Source organism: Mchenga conophoros, linkage group LG23, assembly GCF_057382185.1.
Source record: "Mchenga conophoros isolate Kocher_MC1m ecotype Shallow Benthic linkage group LG23, M_conophoros_male_GT1.1, whole genome shotgun sequence".
Taxonomy (NCBI): domain Eukaryota; kingdom Metazoa; phylum Chordata; class Actinopteri; order Cichliformes; family Cichlidae; genus Mchenga; species Mchenga conophoros.
Window position 1 is genome coordinate 18,736,416 of NC_140547.1, and position 19,258 is coordinate 18,755,673.

The following is a 19,258-nucleotide window of genomic DNA, read 5'->3' on the forward strand; positions in this document are numbered from 1 at the left end:
TTTTCACTGTGGATCTTCCTATTTTGGTTTTCATTCTTCATACATTACGCTTTCCAATGTTTCTATTTGCTCATGAGCCTAAAGGTGGCCATGTTACATTTTACTAAACCTGATGGTTTGATGCCAAGTGTAACTGTGACTGTTCTTGGCTGAGCCTTGCAGGACTTTCCAACACTCTGTAACTGACTAGTCTAATACAGTTTTAGTAACAAAAAAACAAAAAAACAAATCACACTAATGATAAAACAATGAAAATGGTCACTTGCAGTAGCCTTCTGTCTCGTTGGGCTGTTTTTGGTTCCTTTGCCTGTTGACCCCTGCTGTTGTTCTCTTTCCTGTCCAAGCCCACTTTTCAGCATTCTACCAACACCATCATCACGTCACAACACTGTGCTGGGTTTCTGATGGACTGCATGCAAACACATCTGCACTGACTGCACGCTCCAAATCCTTTTAATACCTTTGAATTTCATGAGTTTAATAAACATCACCTCTAAGGACCCGTGCAGAGCACAGACTCTGCTCTTTGGTTAAAGTGGATCCTGGTTTAATCATCTGCTGTTAAACTTAATAAACAGAACCACATTGTTTGGAAAGGCAGTCTGAAACGTCTGCTTGTTGTGGATGAAGTGATGGTTTTAAAATGCCGGATTTGTGGGTCACACGAGTGCACCACATTAAGCAGCGTCCTGTTTCTGAGCAGCTGCAGGTGGAAATGAAAGCCTGCTGTTCTTAAACGTGACTCTCATAAAGCAGCAGCAGCAGCCGCCACCGCCGCTTGTCCCGCCAGCGAGATGCCCCGTGTGCTTTTTTCGGATTATCTGAGGAACAACCCGGCTGACTTCTGGGTGAGGTTATCATGAACCCTTCGGCCTTTATTTCTCACTTACAGACGTTTAATTATCGCAGATGTCACGAGTCAGAGGTAATCACCTTGTTCCTCAGTGCCCTGCATTCTTACAAGACAACACTTATGTCATATTTTAACAGCCTTTACCAGCATTTGTACACCTTAAAACAACAATGTGCTCTGAGCTTTATAGATAGAACATTTTATTCTGTCCTGAAAGTCCACGCCTTAAACATGCTCTAAACCTGGGCTAAACGACAAGAAAACAAAATAAAGAAAATCAAACCAAGAATGGACAAAAAAAAGACTGAATCATCCTTGAGCTATAAAATAAATGCAGAGGATCAAAAACAGAGCCCTGAGGAACACCATGAATAACTATTAAAGATGCCCACGTGATTTTGAAGCCGCTGTTGTCGAACATGTTATAAAACAAAGTTACTTTATTAGTTCTGCAAGAAAGCATCAAACCTCAGTTTCCAAAGAAGAAACTCTGTTTCTGTTCTATTTACCTACCTGCACCTTCTCAGAGTTTCCCTGACGAGATTCATCGACCTGGTTGCTGCTATGTGACGTCCTCTTTGCTTCGTCTCCGTTTCCCTCACAGTCCTCCTCCTCCTCACTGGACAGCACGACTAAAGGAAGAAACAAACAAGCGACATCAGAACCTTCAAATCATGTCACCATTGTCACTTTTCCCCCATAAGCATCAAGCTGTGGGGCTGAAAAATAAACATGATTTTCCAATTAATGCCAATTTACATCCTAGAATTTCGCTCACTAAACATGGAGCATATACTTAGACTCCATCACATAATTGGTGGAAATCAAACTCACTCGGCTCAGTTGGTTGGCTCAGCTTCGGTTTGGGTGTCCTCAGTCGACGGTGGAGGACAGCTGACCTGTTGTTCTTAGTCTTCTCTTTGAACTGCCTCCACCTCTCTCTCTCCTTCTCCCTGTCGTTGACCTTCAGGTTGCTGGTGAAGGCAAGTCGCACCCTCCTTACTGGCGTCGTCGACGACGATAAGACCATGGAGATGGTCTTATCGTGACCCTCAGGCCTTTGTGGGCCTGAGGGTGAAGTTTGATTCAATCTGGAGATAGAAGAGTTCTTTGTCTGTTGTTTCAAAGGAGATTTGGGAGGAGTTCCTGTGTCGCTCTGAAACAATCAGACCGAAGGTGAAGATCCAGTTTGTAACAGGAAATTTAAAGTTTACAAAACATTCACAATAAAACCTTTTTTATTCTCTGCAACTTTTTCCTGCATCTCAGGTGTACCTGTTTAATCCTAAACAATTTTATTGTGAAAATACTGCCTACTCTGCAAACCTTATTTTTCTGAAAAACCTTTGATGATTTTATTGCGAAAATATTGCAACTCCCCTCACTTAAGTTTCATGACTTTACTTTTTGTGACTTTCACTGTGAAAGTGCAGCAACCTTTGACCTTTACCTTCTCAGAAGTGTCTCCATTAGACTCAACTCTCCTCCACCTTTTGTCTCCCAGTGTAGAAGAACTCAAACTCCCAAGATGCTCGTCACCTCTGAACTCAGCCAGAGAGTCCACAGAGTCCACTGAGATCCTTTTATTGACCAAAGCTGCAGAAGAAATGACGATCAATCACGTTGATCAATAAATCTCAGACAGTCCTCTCTCTACCTGTGAAAAGCTAACCTGACAGCTCTTTCTTCTTCTGAGGTGGAGACAGGTGCTCTAAAGCCACCTCAGGCTGCAGCAGCCGGTCAGACGCTCTCTTAGGACGCCATCTGGTGGAGAAAACAGAGACACTCAGTGAGATTATTTAAATTATCTCGCAGCCTGCGTCACTAATGAAAGACTTAAAAGTATATCAGAAACTTCTTTTTTACAATTATAGTTAATAACAAAATAATTCCAATGAAATATCATTGAATTAAAGTATAAAAAAATCTAAAGCCTGTCAATACGTGTAAAGAAATATTGAAACATTTAATAGTAAGTAGCATGAAACAAATCTACAAAAATTTTAGAGAAAATAAAAAGTAACTTTCCAACTAATAATAAGGACATGATTAATAATATTCTAATAATATTTATTGTAATATTATAACTAATAAAAAAATAACTACAAATCTTTAGAAATGCTCCCTAAACACATTAGGTTGTAAATAAATAAATAAGAAATATTTAAGTAGAAACCTAAAAATATTATTAAAATATTGCACCAAAGGACATATTAAAATATAAACTCTGTAAAACCGCTGCATTAAATGTCATTAAAACAACAAAACAGTGGGTGAAACTAAATTTATGAAAGATATTTGAAATGTGACAAAATACTACCAATTTTAAAAAAAAATTAAGTAGAAAATAAATCATGCTTATAAATTTAAATACCGGAAGATTTTTTAAAAACTGTAAACTCTCAATTCAAATGAATGACATGTACAAACAAATAAGTCAACATTAGTAAATCTAAACATTATGGTTATGATTAGAGATGCAGAGGAGCCTAAAACTTGTATTAAAACCCCCCCAAAAAACAAACAATAAAATTAGTTTTAAAAAGAGTTTGGTATGAAGTCTATGATTTTAAGCGGATGTTGGTGCAGCTTCAGCTCGTTAAATTATTGAGTGCAAAAAGAAAAACTCACCTGTTTGACAAACAGCTTGAGGTCACTTCTCTCTGTCCTGCTTGTGATTGGCAGCTCCAGCTGCCTGCTGCTCTTTGATTGGCGTCTGAAGCTCCGCCCCCGATGGGGCTCTTGAGTACCTGCTGTGTCTTGAAGTTTCCTAAGAGCTGCTTACACGGTGTCCTGCAAGGAAATGACCTGGTTACTTTTAACATTTCATGGAAAGTGTAATAAACTATTTAGACTGCAGAGGGTGCTGCACTCACCTCTGTCTGGCTGACAAAGCGCCCACAGGATTCCCAGAATGCATCCTGTCAGTTCCACCTCTGCCAGACTGATTCCCATAAAACTGCACACAAAACTCAATCAGATTAACTCAAACATACCACCTTTAAAAAGGTCCAACACTTTATAGATACCACCTTAAATGAGCCTTTCCTTAAATAACTGAATGGGTGGGACACTTTAAAACAACAACTTATATCACCTTAAGTAAAATCAATCTTACTCAAAACAGCCTTAACATAAATCATCACCACACATCAAGAATATGGGCTAGTACCACCTTAAAAAAGGAGTGGCGTCTCATGAGTTGCCTCCTGTTCAGCGGGGAAGGTGACTGAGTGGAAGGAGTGGAAGTATCCTGATATGCACTCTGCACACTCTATATAAGGGCAACTCCTTCCAATCAGTCACCTTAAAAGCAGAATTTTCAATTATTCTACCTTAAGAACCCTTAATAGTACTCAAAACTGTAGATTAGCTTTTCATATGACTAATCAACTAAACATGAGAAAGTTCACAGACACCATCTTTAAATATTCCAAACAATTAACCTGTCAGATCATTAATACCACCTTAAACGGTTAATCAGAGGATTAAAGGAATGTAATATCACTTCACGGGGACAAACGGATGACACGAGGAAGATTTAGGAATACCACCTTTAGTCGAGGGGTGGAGGTCTGGAGGCGGGACAGAGGTGACTGCATGTCTAGGGGACTGGAGTCAGAGCCATGAGGATGTTTCTTCTTGGGAATCTTGAAGGAAGATGCCATCCTGCAATGACACGAATACCTCAGACCATACAAAAAAAAATAAAAAATCAGGCAAAAGTACAGGAGCCGCCTCATAGAGCTGCTGTATCCAGAGAATTGGATGTACAGGGGACGCTATGCCAAATTCCATTAAAAAAAACTGAACAAGTTATGCAGAATTTCATCAAACTCAGTGTATAAAAAAAATAAATAAATAACGGTAGATTTAAAGCAATTTTGTCACATGACTGTCCTGCAGCTTTAAAAAAAAATAAAAAAAATATTAACTTAAAGAATCCTACTGTAATTAAAAACTAACTTTTACTATAAATATGGGTAAGGACTGCTACACCATGCACAAAGGATTTCAGGAAATTTGTAGCGTAGTTATTATGTGTATTAATCTGTAGTCTGAGCCCTCAAATAAATCAGACAAAACTAATCTGTTCAGAATAATATAGCTGTTTAAAAAAAAAAAAAGAAAAAAAAAAAAAGAAAAGGTCTTACATGCATTTCTGAATGGCCACATATTGGGCTTCTGGGGCTGGGAACTCTAACCACCAACGTTCAGATCAAATCAAAAAACATCCCGGAAATTATGCCTGCCAGTGAATTTTAAACATATGCGAGTAAACACGATATAAAACTACTGTAAAATCGATGCTGGGCAGACCAAAGTCCATTTGAAAATTTCGGGGTTTTAACCTCACCATCGTTCCCTGCCACAAAACACAACTCTGTGTTTTCACAAACACTGGGACATTTGATGTTTTAAATGACCGTTATATATATTATCACCAGAATTTGTGGCAGTTCTCCCTCAGATCTTCCTTTAACTATAGAAATAAATATATTTGCCCCGTCTATCACAGCTGGTGGGTTATTTTTGCGCTGAATTTTCAAAAACAAGTTAATGATTTGTAAGGTGTTCACTGCAGAAAGCTACCACAACTGTGGACCCGTTAAATAATTAAAAACTGAATAAATTTACCAACCCGAAGTCCGCCGGGGGAGCCAGCTAAGCGGCTAAGTAGCCGGGGCTAGCCGGTGAGCTAAGCTAGCTGCTGGCGGACTCTACGCCGTTAAATGTCGCTGAATTATCCGGACGCCTCATGGGGCGGCAGGCGGAGAAGCTGGAGGAGTCCCACCGTCCGGTTAAGCTTAACCAACTAATTCAAAAACATCTTTCTCTTTGGGCTGGACACTCAGCAGGATAACTGCTAAATAACAACAACCACAGCGTAGCGACGTCACTCTGCGTGATTACGCCACGTGGTTTCCTGTTCCCTCAATAAAAAACAACTATGCAAACAGCAAATAAATTGATATTTATTTTATATTTTATAATTATTTTTACTTCATTCTGTTATATATCGTCCTTTAATATTAATGTTTGTAAATATTTGCATTATGTTTTTACTATTTTAACTGCTATAACATTAAAAAAGTAATAAATAGTTCCTCTTTTAACAGTTGCATTTTGATGTTGTACATTTTTGAAGAACTCTTACTTTTTCTCAACAAGAAATTAATTACACTAAACACAAATCAATCAAGAGAGGTCAAAGTGATCGAACATGTTTTCTTCTTTCATTGGCTGAGACATTGCTCTAAATGGTGAGGTGATTCACATGGTTCCTGAAGTCCTGCTCAGGTGGCCTCTTTAGCTTGGTCATCTTAAAAAAGCCTTCAGAGTAACAGAACAGATTAAAAGTGTCTCCATCTTCACAGCTGATCATCTTTTAAGCCTTCAATTCCATGCAAGAAGGTGAAAGTATCTAATACAACCTTAACAGCCAATCAGGCTACAAAAGTCACTTTCATTAAAGTCAACTGATGAGTAATACCACCTTTTATGAGGCTGACAGACAGAGGAAACTTGTTTAAATAAAGTTTTATTTTGAAACATAAAGATGCATTTCACTGAATTTCTTCCACGCGTGAGGGATTGATCACTGTGATTGATCAATGGTTCGCATGACTGGGTGATTCACAGGCTGGTGGTTCTTTGGTTTGACCTTTAACCCCAGCACAGCTGGATGTTTAGAGCGTGTGTGTGTACGCAGGTGAACAGGTGTGTTTCAGTCCTCGGGAGGAGCACTAAGACCAGATCGAACTGGATCATTCTAGAAGTTGTTTGTGTCAGATCAGCAGAGTGCAACTAACACTCTCACCTCCTGTCCAGGGTCTGCTCACATGTTCCTCGACATTCTAAAGCTAAGGCCACACTTCCTCTTCCTGTCACACAATAAGTCTGTCAGTTTTTAGCTCTGTGATGTGGTTCAGCTTGTCTGATCGACGGTGGTGGCAACGTCATCCGAGTGTCCCTCTGCTTCACGATTCCCACAATCCTCTGGGCTTCCTGTGGCGCTGGCTCTGGGCACCGTAACCTCCTTATAGTAGCCCTCCCTGTGTAGCTGGCGGCGGACCGTTCTGGCTGACACGCTGTGGCTCCGCCCAGCGTTCACGCTCTCCGTCACCTGAGCCAGCGTGGCGCTGCGGTTCTTCTTCACAAACTGCACCAGTACCCGTGCGTCGTGCTCGCCTAATGAGCGCTGCCGCCCGCAGTTCCCCACACGGCTCACCGATGATTTCCCCTGCGTCTTGTACGCCGCTGTCACTTTTGTCACTGTTCCTATGGAGACGCCGGTAAGCTGGGCGGCCTTGGTGACTGAAACTCCCGCCATCCGAGCCCCAACAATGACGCCGCGCTCAAAGTCGCTCAGATCCCGACCTCGGACCATTAGGGCACCTACAAAAGGAATCACATCAGACCCGGTCAGGGGTCATGGGGAACACCTGAGAGAACACATGCACCATCACCCTGTTCAGACCCACCTCTGAGAATCTGCTCCAGGTCTTCTTCTGGCTGTGTGGCCGTAGATTTTAAGGCGGAAGTGATAGAGCAGCTCTGAGGAGAAACAGAATATGATTCAAACCCAGCAAGCATTATGTAAAACAAAACACTAAAAAGGATTACTAATACCACATTAAAATGCCTAAGGATCATCAGCAACAACCCTTCATAACCCTACACTGACAGTTCAGTAATACCACTTTAAACCACCAAAATCCTAAGGGACAGAAGCTGGAAATAAGTTAAAAACCACCGTAAATCAGTCACAGGTGCTACAACTTTTACAAAAATGAAAAGCTGAGTAATTCCACCTTCAAGAGGTACTTAACTGGATAAAGTTAAAGTGAAGCCGACAGAGGGACACTTCACTGAAGAGGTGGAGGCGGCTTCAGGTGAGGAGTAGAGAAAGGGGGAGGAGAAAGAGGGGCGTGAGGGGGGAGTTGTGAGGAAGAGGAGTAACTCCACACTAACGAGCTTACCTGGAGGTCAGCCTGCCGCCCTCTGACCTCTCTGCTCGGACTGCAGTCCTCTGTGTCCCGTTTTGTAACACACTGGAGGTTATTCAGACCTTTAACTCATCTCTGGCCCGCTCATCTCGCTCCTCCTCTCGGCTCCAGCTCCTTCTTTAGCTCCGTGTTCCAAACACAGCTTCCACTCGGAGACGGTGTTAGCGCCGTCCCACTCCGCCTTCGGCAGAACCGCTTCTCCTGCCCCAAAATGGCGGCCGAACTTTTGTCTTCTTCCTACTGGGCTTGTTCTGGTTGACCCACTGCACATGCGCATTCGTGTTTTCCAAACTGGGCCCGCCCACCACTTCCCGCTCTTTTATTTTTTAATGTTTTAAACTTTATTAATATCAAACATATAAAAAAATTACGATTCCCCTTTATAAATTATTTATTAAATATATAACTAATATACAAATGTTAGTAAATATATAATGTCACACTGTTTAAGTACACTTTTTTCATATTGCTTGGTCTTGTAATTTTCCCATAAAAACAGTTCATGCTTTGTGCATGTGTAATTAATTGTATATACAGGATACAGAGACAGTAAAAAACAATTATACACTCAGTAATAGCCAAAGGTAAATACAACATTCATGTAATCTATCATGAATTTTTTCCACTGAGTTATTTTTCCAGATAAATAATCCTGAAGCATGAAGATGAAGACTTATATGTGCATCAGGATAACATATACCTGATACACATAAAAAGCAACTAAACCCTGCTCTAAATTCAATCTACATCACAGTTTCAGCTCATATAAAATCTGTGTAATAACATTAAACAGTCCTATCCCGGACTGTCCGCTGAAGTCCATCGAGCAGGTTGGGGAGGAGAGGATGTTATCTAAGCTAACATCCATCATGGACAACACCTCCTACCCCCTGCATGAGACTGTACGAGCACTGAGCAGCTCGTTCAGCTGTAGACTTTTACACTCACAGTGTAAGAAGGAGCGCTACCGCAGGTCATTCTTACCAGCAGTTGTCAGACTCTATAACACAGTTTAACATCCTTTTGGTTATCTTACTAATCAGCTTGTTTGTTCACTGCACATTTTATACATATCTCTGTAAAATTTTTCTATACATATTTCTGTACATTGTTACCTGTATATACGAACTTCAGTTGCTTATGTATATAGGACCACGTTGTGTCTTCCTTTCATATTTTATATTCCCCTTGCTATAAGAGCCGTGTGACCCCCAAATTTCCCATCCGTGGGATAATAAAGGTTTTTTTCTATTCTATTCTCCATTTCTCCAGAAAAGACTGACTGTGTGAAACAAATGCGGCAGCTCAGAGCAGACACACAGCAGCATCATATTAAACAGTCATTCAGCATCATTTAAAGCATAAAAACACAAAAAATACACTGGTGTAAGCCCTTTCCCTTTTATCGTGGCAAAAACTTCTAAATAAAGACAGAGAGAGAAAAGTTGTATGTCCACCAGGGGGATCCACAGCTTCACTCTCAGGTCACCATCACTGATCCACCACCATGAACATCATCACAAACATATCTGACTGTGTCCTTCCTTGCTCCTTCTGCTGGTGGTCGTTGGCTGTGTCCCAATTAAGAGACCACACGCTTGAAGTACGCGCACTACGCATATTACGTACGGTGCGTACTATAAGTACGAGAAGTGCGGAAGTGAGAGGCTTGTGAAATGGGACGGTCTAAACTTCGTCGCGCTGTTCAGGTTGCCTAGCAACCATGATACTAACCGGGAGAAACGTGTCATACAGCATTGTTTGACAGAAATGAAGGAGAAAAAAGTGTTTTTTTGGTCATTCAGTTTTGTCATGACATCACTTTGATTAGTTGAGTATCTGAGGCTGAGACCACGGGACTGTAAAACATGATTGTTGGGCTTCATTTCTGTACTGAACAGTCATTTAAGATTAGTTAGTAAATACCAATTAGCTAATGTTGTTCAAGAGACTAAAATCATCTCACTGTGGTAATGTAAATATAATATGGCCAATATTATACGTATTGTCAGATTATTATGATATATATATGTATATATATATATATATATTTTTTTTTTTTTTTTACAGGATATATTACAGCAGTGAGCTTGAACTGTATACAGTAACCATTGTCCTTAATGTAAATATATAAGAAAAATTGTGTATGTTTCTGTTCTGTTTGTTTGTATATGTGTCTTTTTGGCTGCTGTTACAACCAAATTTCCCCTTGTGGGACAATTAAAGGATTATTCTATTCTATTCTAACTCTGTGTCAAAGATTCAAGTTGCAGTTATTTATATTTCCTGTCACCTTAAATCTTCACTCAAAGACAAGTATCTTTGACAGTGCATATATAGGTGTATTGTATATAAGAGACAAATATTGTTCTTTTAATATGTTGGCATTATTACATTTGGCTCAATGCTTCCATGCATGTGTAAAAAAAGCAAATGTGCGAGCTGTGATAACTGCTTCTGATAGAATGAAGAGTAGACTGATATACTGAATATTCCTTTATTGGGTGAGAAAATCAGACCATGTCATAACTGCTTCAAGTCATACAGAATAGATATCAGAGCCTTAAACAGGCTGACTTCTGCTAAATGGGTCAAACTGGGCAGAAAGTATACAAACACATAACATCCTTATAGAATATGATGTAACACTATAGATCAACTTACCTCAGAATATATGAAGCATATAAACAATTACAGCAATATGATGCAACAAACACAGCAGTGCTACAAATCCAAAATACTCAAAGCTTCATAGAACTGGAACAAACATTTATTTTTAGGTCCATTCTGCTGCTGATACATACTTTAGGTTTCTGAATGTTAAACTTGTTGCTGCCTTTCATAGTGTGTAACCTGAAGGCCCTGAGTACTTTCTCCCACACTGAAAACACTGGAATGATAAAATTATTTGAACATTAACTAATAAGACTGATTCAGCACAGACAATTAATTATGTTAAACTTTCCTAGGAGTCCTTCACAAACAGGGAACAGTCTGTCTATTCTCTCCATCTGTCAGCTGCTGCTGGCTCTTCCTCCTCCTCTTCCTCACACACTGCTGAGTTTTTCCTGGTGATCATCAGGGGTGCAAAGCCTCACAGATGATGTGCAGCAGTGGGTCCCTCAGTCTGTCCTCACTCTGGACACTTGCAGTTGTCACACATGGAAATCAAATGTGTGATAAGCTACAGGATTCAAACACAAGTGTAACTTGTAAATACATGTTCATACTTTTATTACACAATCAGAGAGAAAGAAACAGAGAGAGAGTGCAGGACAGACAGACAGGTGACAGTCTCAGGTGTACACACTGCTACACTCAGAAAAATAAAGGTGCCAACTGGAACCAAAAGTGGTTCTTTAGACTGATGCCATAGAAGAACCTTTTTTGGTGCCACAAAGAACCTTTCAAACAATGGTTCTTTGAAGAACCATTTCTTTCAGTGGTTCATTGAAGAACCTTTAAAGGTGCCCCAAAGAACCATCAAGAAATGGTTCTTTGGGGAACCTTTAATGGTTTTTCAAAGAACCTTTTTAAAAATGGTTCTTTAAAGAACCATTTTAAAGAACCTTTTTTGAGTGGTTCTTTAAAAAACCATTTTAAATCTTTCAAAATAAAATGCATCATAAATTGAATTTGAGTAGGGTAAAAATAAATACGAGCACAGCATAGACATATATTAATGGTTTATTGTCATTTTGTAGTTACCAAAAGACAAAAAGGCATTTTAACCCTCAGCACAACATCACTACTAATACATGTCACATATTAGTGTTTTAAACACTAATATGTGTGTGTATGTGATAAAACACATTAGAAATAGCAATAGCTTCATAACAGACCAATAAATCAACACATCTTCATCAGCAGATGTTTGCATGTTCAGTAAAAATATTTCAACAACAAGTTTATGATTAAAATGATCAATGAACTTTAGCATTACGCTATGTAATGTACGTTTCATGTTGTACTCATGGTCCTTTGTTAGTCCAGTTTAGGATAATGTCTCTGACGTATGTTTCATATCAAATACAGAGAGTGCAGAATTATTAGGCAAATGAGTATTTTGTCCACATCATCCTCTTCATGCATGTTGTCTTACTCCAAGCTGTATAGGCTCAAAAGCCTACTACCAATTAAGCATATTAGGTGATGTGCATCTCTGTAATGAGAAGGGGTGTGGTCTAATGACATCAACACCCTATATCAGGTGTGCATAATTATTAGGCAACGTCCTTTCCTTTGGCAAAATGGGTCAAAAGAAGGACTTGACAGGCTCAGAAAAGTCAAAAATAGTGAGATATCTTGCAGAGGGATGCAGCAGTCTCAAAATTGCAAAGCTTCTGAAGCGTGATCATTGAACAATCAAGCGTTTCATTCAAAATAGTCAACAGGGTCGCAAGAAGCGTGTGGAAAAACCAAGGCGCAAAATAACTGACCATGAACTGAGAAAAGTCAAGCGTGCAGCTGCCAAGATGCCACTTGCCACCAGTTTGGCCATATTTCAGAGCTGCAACATCACTGGAGTGCCCAAAAGCACAAGGTGTGCAATACTCAGAGACATGGCCAAGGTAAGAAAGGCTGAAAGACGACCACCACTGAACAAGACACACAAGCTGAAACGTGAAGACTGGGCCAAGAAAAATCTCAAGACTGATTTTTCTAAGGTTTTATGGACTGATGAAATGAGAGTGAGTCTTGATGGGCCAGATGGATGGGCCCGTGGCTGGATCGGTAAAGGGCAGAGAGCTCCAGTCCGACTCAGACGCCAGCAAGGTGGAGGTGGGGTACTGGTTTGGGCTGGTATCATCAAAGATAAGCTTGTGGGGCCTTTTCGGGTTGAGGATGGAGTCAAGCTCAACTCCCAGTCCTACTGCCAGTTTCTGGAAGACACCTTCTTCAAGCAGTGGTACAGGAAGAAGTCTGCATCCTTCAAGAAAAACATGATTTTCATGCAGGACAATGCTCCATCACACGCGTCCAAGTACTCCACAGCGTGGCTGGCAAGAAAGGGTATAAAAGAAGAAAATCTAATGACATGGCCTCCTTGTTCACCTGATCTGAACCCCATTGAGAACCTGTGGTCCATCATCCAATGTGAGATTTACAAGGAGGGAAAACAGTACACCTCTCTGAACAGTGTCTGGGAGGCTGTGGTTGCTGCTGCACGCAATGTTGATGGTGAACAGATCAAAACACTGACAGAATCCATGGATGGCAGGCTTTTGAGTGTCCTTGCAAAGAAAGGTGGCTATATTGGTCGCTGATTTGTTTTTGTTTTGTTTTTGAATGTCAGAAATGTATATTTGTGAATGTGGAGATGTTATATTGGTGTCACTGGTAAAAATAAATAATTGAAATGGGTATATATTTGTTTTTTGTTAAGTTGCCTAATAATTATGCACAGTAATAGTCACCTGCACACACAGATACCCCCCTAAAATAGCTCAAACTACAAACAAACTAAAAACTACTTCCAAAAACATTCAGCTTTGATATTAATGAGTTTTTTGGGTTCATTGAGAACATGGTTGTTGTTCAATAATAAAATTATTCCTCAAAAATACAACTTGCCTAATAATTCTGCACTCCCTGTATATGTCATATCAAAACAAGCCCACACCTGCAGTTGTTTCAGTTTTTCACTGGTGTTTCCTGTCAGCTGGTCAACCTCACATCCATATCAGCCAACCAAATGACAAGTTCCTCCCTTTGTGCTTCAAATCTCTCCCACTCTGAGACAAGGAGCTGAAAGAGATAGAGAAAAGAGTCAATTATAAAGAAGAGAAAAGTGAAACCCTCCTCAGGTCTGACTCGCATACCTGCAGTTGACCTGTGATGGACTCCAGTTTGGCGTTCACGTCATCGCTCGTCGATGCCAGCAGCCGAGTCTGCAGGGTGCCCTGGAAGAGCTCAGTTAATGTTCGACTCCTCCTGGTCAGGCTCTCCAGCTGGATGAGCCGAGGTCTCCCCTCTCGCCGCTGCCTCTGAACACAGAAACACAAATTGCATCTGAAGCAGGAGGTGCAGATTTTTTTTGCTATTCTTTTCTAAATCCAGGCTAGATCACGTGGAGGTATTTGGAAAACTTTTTTGGCCAGCGGACAACTGTTGTCTTGCAGAAAGTCAAATCAAACATATGCGATACACAATCAATTCACAAGAACACATAAAAAAATAAGTCCAGTTCTTGCCTGATTTCAAGTGAAATCTGCATCAAAACAGGGTGACAGAAGTAAAACGAGAGCACAAAGCCTCACTTTTTACAAGCCTGCTATTACAGTTCTCCTCTATGCAGACGGCTTTCCTGTTTTCAAGGCACAACTTGGATCTGCTGTACGAATCTTATGGATACACACTAAATGAAACAATAGTGTGCATGACTCCAGATTCTGATCCCTCATCCTAATATGGTCCCAACATAGCAACAGCAAGAAAGCAAATGTTGAGGCTTCAAAATACAAAGTCCATAAACCAATGGCTGACATGGGTTTTATCATAAGGGTGATAAATATACAGATTTCAGTCTGTCTTAGAGATTTGATGTTCATTTACCTGCAGATGCACTATACGTGCCTGCTCCATGGTTTTCCACAACATTTTGCACATCACTATTTAATACAGGAAGTAGGTGAACTAAAACAAGTCATCGTTCTTTGTGAGAGGACCATATTAATGAAACCAACCTCAATGACATCATAGGGATCCCTAAAGATGCTCCTGCTGCTTCTCTTCCTCCTCATCCTAAGCTTCCTTCTCCTTGTCCTCGCCTTCCATCCAATTGTAATTCAACCTAATTGTGTTTCTCCCCCTCCTCTTCCTCATTTTGTTGGAGCTGTGAACACAATTAATGTGAATCTGGATTAATTTGTGCAAACAAGAAAAATCTACAGCTTTTTGGTCAGAGGTGCTCTTGTGATTTAAGCCGGGTAGAGTAGATTTATGTGTTGATGCTACCTGCTTCAGCTCTGGCTGCTGAGTGATATTTACACCCTGGCTGGATTACAAACTTTAACCATGTGCTGAACTTTGGCCCGGCGTTGATACCTCTTGTTAGTATAACGACCTCTTCTTAGCTTGTATGTATGATGTATGATGGTGGATAAATGAAATATACAAAAAAATTAACTATATTACAAAAGAACATCTACCTTGGAAACATCAAATGACCGTAGCATAACTTGTCAACTAGTCCGAAACTAAGTTATGCAGGAACAGTCAAAGACACACCTTCTCATGTCACATTTCTATTCATTTCTATATAATTCGATTAGACAATAAAGAGTTATCTAATCTAATTATTCATTCAAAACACTTATGCATAGCTGTATTTTATACAGCTCATACAGAATTCAAAGTACAGGTTCATGTGAGTATTTAATGTACGGCTCAGATCTACAGAACTTCAAGAGTTTCTAGAGCAGACACAGAGCTCACGTCACAACAGGCTTCAGGCGCCATTTTAGTGACTTTAACAATATATTAAATTTTAATTTCGGTCTAGCTGACATTAGGTTATGTACGCAGCACGCAATTGAACCACATATTTTAGAAGCCAAAGGTTCAAATTAGCTGGGAGCAGCTTCACTTAATTATAACAGTGGTTTTGTTAGGAAAACAGTTGGATACTAAATTGCGTTGACCTCAACGGCTAACGTATCTAGCTAATCGCTACTGTTAGCACAACATTAACAGCAAGCTACAATGACGAGTAACAAAAACAAAACAGTAATAAGGCTTTAATGAAAATGTTTTACCTTTTCTAACAGTCCCAGAATCCACAGCTTCAAAGTCCAGCAGGTACTGAAGACTGTTATCCGTTTCGCTGTCACCGTCCGTGAGTTTTTTTTTTCCCGAAGGTCAAGGCCCGCCGCTCGCACACTCTGTCTGCGCATGCGCATCCCAACGACTGACCCCCTCCATCCGCTCCCGGGAGATTATAGTATGACGTGTTCTGACGTCTCTCTCTCTCTCCCTGTCATTTATTTGGCTCGAAACACATATTAACAAATTGATCAGTGATGAACAACTACTCAGATCATTTACCTAAGCAGTGTGCTTTGTCAAAACGAAGTCTGTGTCCATTACACTGACATTCTGTTCTGCAGTTGTTATTTACTTGTATTTTATAATTTGACTTTACATACTGCTGGGTGGTTTGTAAAGTTTATTATTATCATTATGCTATATTTTCAAAAATATATAATAATCTCAAAAGTAATGCCTTGGAGTAGAAAATAGTAATGCTTTATTAAAATTTAAAACTAAAGTACAGTATTTGAATGTGTGTATTGTGTCTATTGTTTGCAAATATTTCTAACTTTTATTTGAATATTCAGTTTCCTACCATCTTCTCTTAAATGGTAATTGCCAGGTATCCCGCCCTTCCCCTTCGCACACACATGCACACAAAGAAAACACACAGTATAATTCACAGCCTCATTATAGTGAATAAATATTTATGCCATTTACACCATCAAACTTAGATTGCTAAGGATAAAGAACCTTTTGTTCTTTAAAGAACCATTTGTAATAGCTGAAGAACCATCCACAAAATAAAAAGGTTCTTTGACGTATGATGGTTCTTTAAAGAATGTGGGGGTAGGGACAGGCTTAGGGCGTCGGGGGGTTCCCCGGAGGCATCTTCCTTGGGGGGCTCAACCCGGGGTAGCGGTCATGTCCGGTTAGGGGCTCTGTTGGCTCTCCGGTGACTGTTTCCTCGCGGCTGCGTGCAGCGGGGCTAGGGGAGGGTCTGTGCTGACGGACGTGGGTTACTGACCTGGTAGCCTGGCTGGCCCTGGGTGGGTCCGGGATGGGCGTGAGGTTCTGGGGGCGCTCCGTCTCTGGGCTGGGACCCGGACCGGGCCTCGGGGGCTTGGGTCCTGGTTGGTGTGTTGCCGGGGTTGTGGGCGGGTGGGTGCATGGGGGCCCAGCCCTGGAGCAGGGTGCCGCCGGTGCGTCGAGCCACCTGGGGGGCTCTTCAACTGGTGGGGGAGATTGTCACATCTTGCAGGAGCTTTCCTCTCCTCAGGAGCTCCCTCTGCAGGAGGGGGAGATACAGGAGAGGTGGAGGAAGATCTCAGCCTGGGTGTTTATTGTCTTATGTAGTCTGGAAGATGAGTGGATGGTGGGGTGGGTGCAGTTTTCTCTGTGGTGGGGTTGGGTGGACTGTCCCGGGCTCTGTGGGGCCGGGCGGCGCTGCTGCACTGGGCCCGGTCTGGATGGGCCTGGGCCCCCTTTCCCTGGCGGGTCGCGGAGTATGGGGGTGCCTACTGGGGTCAGCGGAGGAGCTGGCCCCAGGGAGGGGTCACTTGCCCCTCCCTTCCTTCCCTCCCCATCTCCAGCTGCCTCCCTCTTCCCGCTCCACCACAACCACCCACACATGCAGGGCCTTGGAGTAGGGGTATGTCACCAGGGTGCAGAGGAGGCTACCCCCCCCTCTGTCCCCTTCTGGCTGCCTCTGCCTCAATTTTATCCCACAACTTAGACATTCACATTACTCACACTCTCATTACACATACATATAGGATCTTGGGGGTGGGCACGATACACGGAGTCCAAAGTACCATCAGGGTGTACACCCCACCCCTGGCATCGTTGCCCACCTCTCAATTTTAAATACACGTAGACATTGAGGGCTAGCAGGAGGGACTATGCGCTTACCTGCTGCTCTCTGGCAGGTAGCTCCATGCCCTCCTGGGTTTTAAATGCACCTTAGAACACACATGCATCAACATTACAATGAGCGGGTGGAGGGAGGTTTGGAGTCTTCTCTCACCCCCGTTCTCTGCGACCTGCTGGAGCGGGGGGGCTAGGAGGAGGAGTTGGCCGTCCGACTGCGGTCTGGAGTGTGGAGCCTTCCTGCTGCTGCGGAGTCGGGGCGGTCTGCCTCCCCCCACCGCAGGGAAAAGGGAAACACCACCTGGGTCTGGGTGCAGTTCCCCCCTCCAGGGGCGGGGGCACCTAGACCCGGTTTGTAGAGTACGCTTGGGGAGTGTGATCGTGTGTACAACGTCTCTTTATGTCTGTCTCCACGTTGGTTGAGTGTGGAGTAAGTGCATATGAGAGCATGAGGGTGGGAATGGATGTTTGTATCTGTGTGTGCCTGTATGTCTGTGTCTATATGTCAGGTTGGGTGTCAGGCGCCACCTCTCTGGGGACACCTCAGGCCCTCCAAGGTTTGGAGGCCTATCTCCCCCTACCACCACTTCCCCTGCCAGTGGCGGACCCCCTCAGACGTCGGTGCGTTGGTGGTTCTTTGTGTCCGGGGATGGGCGTCCAGGTACACACCGGCTCACTCCTTGGCGGCCGCTTATCGGGGCCTGGAGCCTGGGGCTCGCTCGGGCCACTTCGGAGGTGGGGTGCCCCCGGCCTCTCGGCCTGGGGCTCGGTCACTCAGGCGCAGCTGGCTGCCGGCGGAGCTCACGGGCGCGTCACTGCAACTCCCCCTGGCTTCTGCTCCGCGGCTGCTGAGTGAGCCCTCATCTGGGACTCTCCTCAGCTCTTTCTGGGACAGTGGCGCGGCTGCCCCTCTGTTGGTCTTCCTTGGTCTCTTGTGTTCTGGGGGCCTCTGGATGTCTGGAGTTTTGATCTCCTCCACACCCGCTTCAAGCCCTGGAGGACGGGGCTGTGGCCCCCCCACACCCTCTAGCAGATTATTACATGAAGGAACCTTTTAAAAAAAAAAACAAAAACAAAAAACAAGCGCGTCCATGCTCACAGGTGTACACACGGGTGATCACACCCACAAACTACACCCTTTTTGGCTCCTACCTCAAAGCACACTGTGTTCTGTTGATCTTATGTGCTGCACAATAATGTTTAACATTTAGTATTTACTGTCATATTCCCATATATCATTGTGATGTTGTTTATTCTATTACTCTTGTTCTCTTCTGCTTGCTTGCTTTTTTCTTTCTCAGCAGGTGATCCAGGTGATTGATATATGCATTTTTTTTCTCTGCCCGTTCTGTTGGTTTTTGTCTCTTGCCCTTCTCCCCCGTCCCTCTTCTCAGCTGTTTCTCTTTCCCTCTTTCTTTCTCCCCTTCTTTCCCCCAGTCAAGTCTGTCCCGTATTCAGTAAGTGAAAATAAAATAAACAATAAAAGGTGAATCAAATGGACCATTACGGCAAGGCTGGGATGGTCAGTTTGGTAAAGTAAATCCGTTGGGCATCTTTCTTTGCCTTTAGACAACAATTCTGATGGCAAAAGAGCCAAACGGGACAGGCAAAAAAAAAAAAAAAAAAAAAAAAAAAAAAGAACCATGAAGACATCTGAAGAACCATTTAAGAACCATAATTTTTCTGAGTGTACAAAACAGCACAAGAGAAGGAGGATTTAGTGTTTGTGTTATTACGAGCGCTAAGCAAGAAGAGTTCCCAGATGGTACAGTGG

The 19,258-nt window shown here is 42.3% G+C and overlaps 3 protein-coding genes across 6 annotated transcripts in view; all 3 read right to left on the minus strand.

Moving 5' to 3' along the window:
* LOC146546985 (sentrin-specific protease 7-like) overlaps positions 1 to 5,742 on the minus strand; it is a 27,463-nt gene extending 21,721 nt beyond the window's left edge. Inside the window, exons 1-8 of one of the 3 annotated variants that reach the window (XR_014890648.1) lie at positions 5,008 to 5,288; positions 4,408 to 4,522; positions 3,730 to 3,812; positions 3,485 to 3,646; positions 2,526 to 2,617; positions 2,304 to 2,449; positions 1,688 to 2,009; positions 1,367 to 1,485 (exon numbers count right to left, since the gene is read on the minus strand). Coding sequence is in view for 2 of the 3 variants with exons in the window: in XM_085264039.1 (XP_085120165.1) it covers positions 1,367 to 1,485; positions 1,688 to 2,009; positions 2,304 to 2,449; positions 2,526 to 2,617; positions 3,485 to 3,646; positions 3,730 to 3,812; positions 4,408 to 4,522; positions 5,008 to 5,009 (1,041 nt within the window). In the remaining variant the exon portion in view is untranslated. Of the gene's footprint in view, positions 1 to 1,366; positions 1,486 to 1,687; positions 2,010 to 2,303; positions 2,450 to 2,525; positions 2,618 to 3,484; positions 3,647 to 3,729; positions 3,813 to 4,407; positions 4,523 to 5,007; positions 5,289 to 5,495 lie in introns of those variants that run through there. The other 2 variants (XM_085264040.1, XM_085264039.1) reach the window with 2 other exon arrangements.
* A 69-nt stretch (positions 5,743 to 5,811) lies between these two features.
* LOC146546986 (uncharacterized) lies at positions 5,812 to 8,127 on the minus strand. Its single transcript, XM_085264050.1, has 3 exons — positions 7,837 to 8,127; positions 7,339 to 7,411; positions 5,812 to 7,252 (listed from the first exon to the last, which is right to left on the minus strand). Exon 3 carries the CDS (start codon positions 7,242 to 7,244, stop codon positions 6,783 to 6,785), a length of 462 nt encoding a protein of 153 aa, XP_085120176.1. The 5' UTR covers positions 7,245 to 7,252; positions 7,339 to 7,411; positions 7,837 to 8,127; the 3' UTR covers positions 5,812 to 6,782.
* A 2,284-nt stretch (positions 8,128 to 10,411) lies between these two features.
* On the minus strand, positions 10,412 to 15,849 carry LOC146546987 (uncharacterized). 2 transcript variants are annotated; one of them, XM_085264051.1, is made up of 4 exons: positions 15,621 to 15,849; positions 13,686 to 13,850; positions 13,487 to 13,611; positions 10,412 to 11,047 (listed from the first exon to the last, which is right to left on the minus strand). In XM_085264051.1, the coding sequence occupies exons 1-3, from the start codon at positions 15,762 to 15,764 to the stop codon at positions 13,522 to 13,524; spliced, it is 399 nt and encodes a 132-aa protein (XP_085120177.1). In that variant the 5' UTR covers positions 15,765 to 15,849; the 3' UTR covers positions 10,412 to 11,047; positions 13,487 to 13,521. The 2 variants fall into 2 exon arrangements, with proteins under 2 accessions (XP_085120177.1, XP_085120178.1); XM_085264052.1 differs by lacking the exon at positions 10,412 to 11,047 and adding an exon at positions 14,550 to 14,698 and having other exon boundaries at positions 12,047 to 13,611; positions 15,621 to 15,755.
* Between the last annotated feature and the right edge of the window lie 3,409 nt (positions 15,850 to 19,258).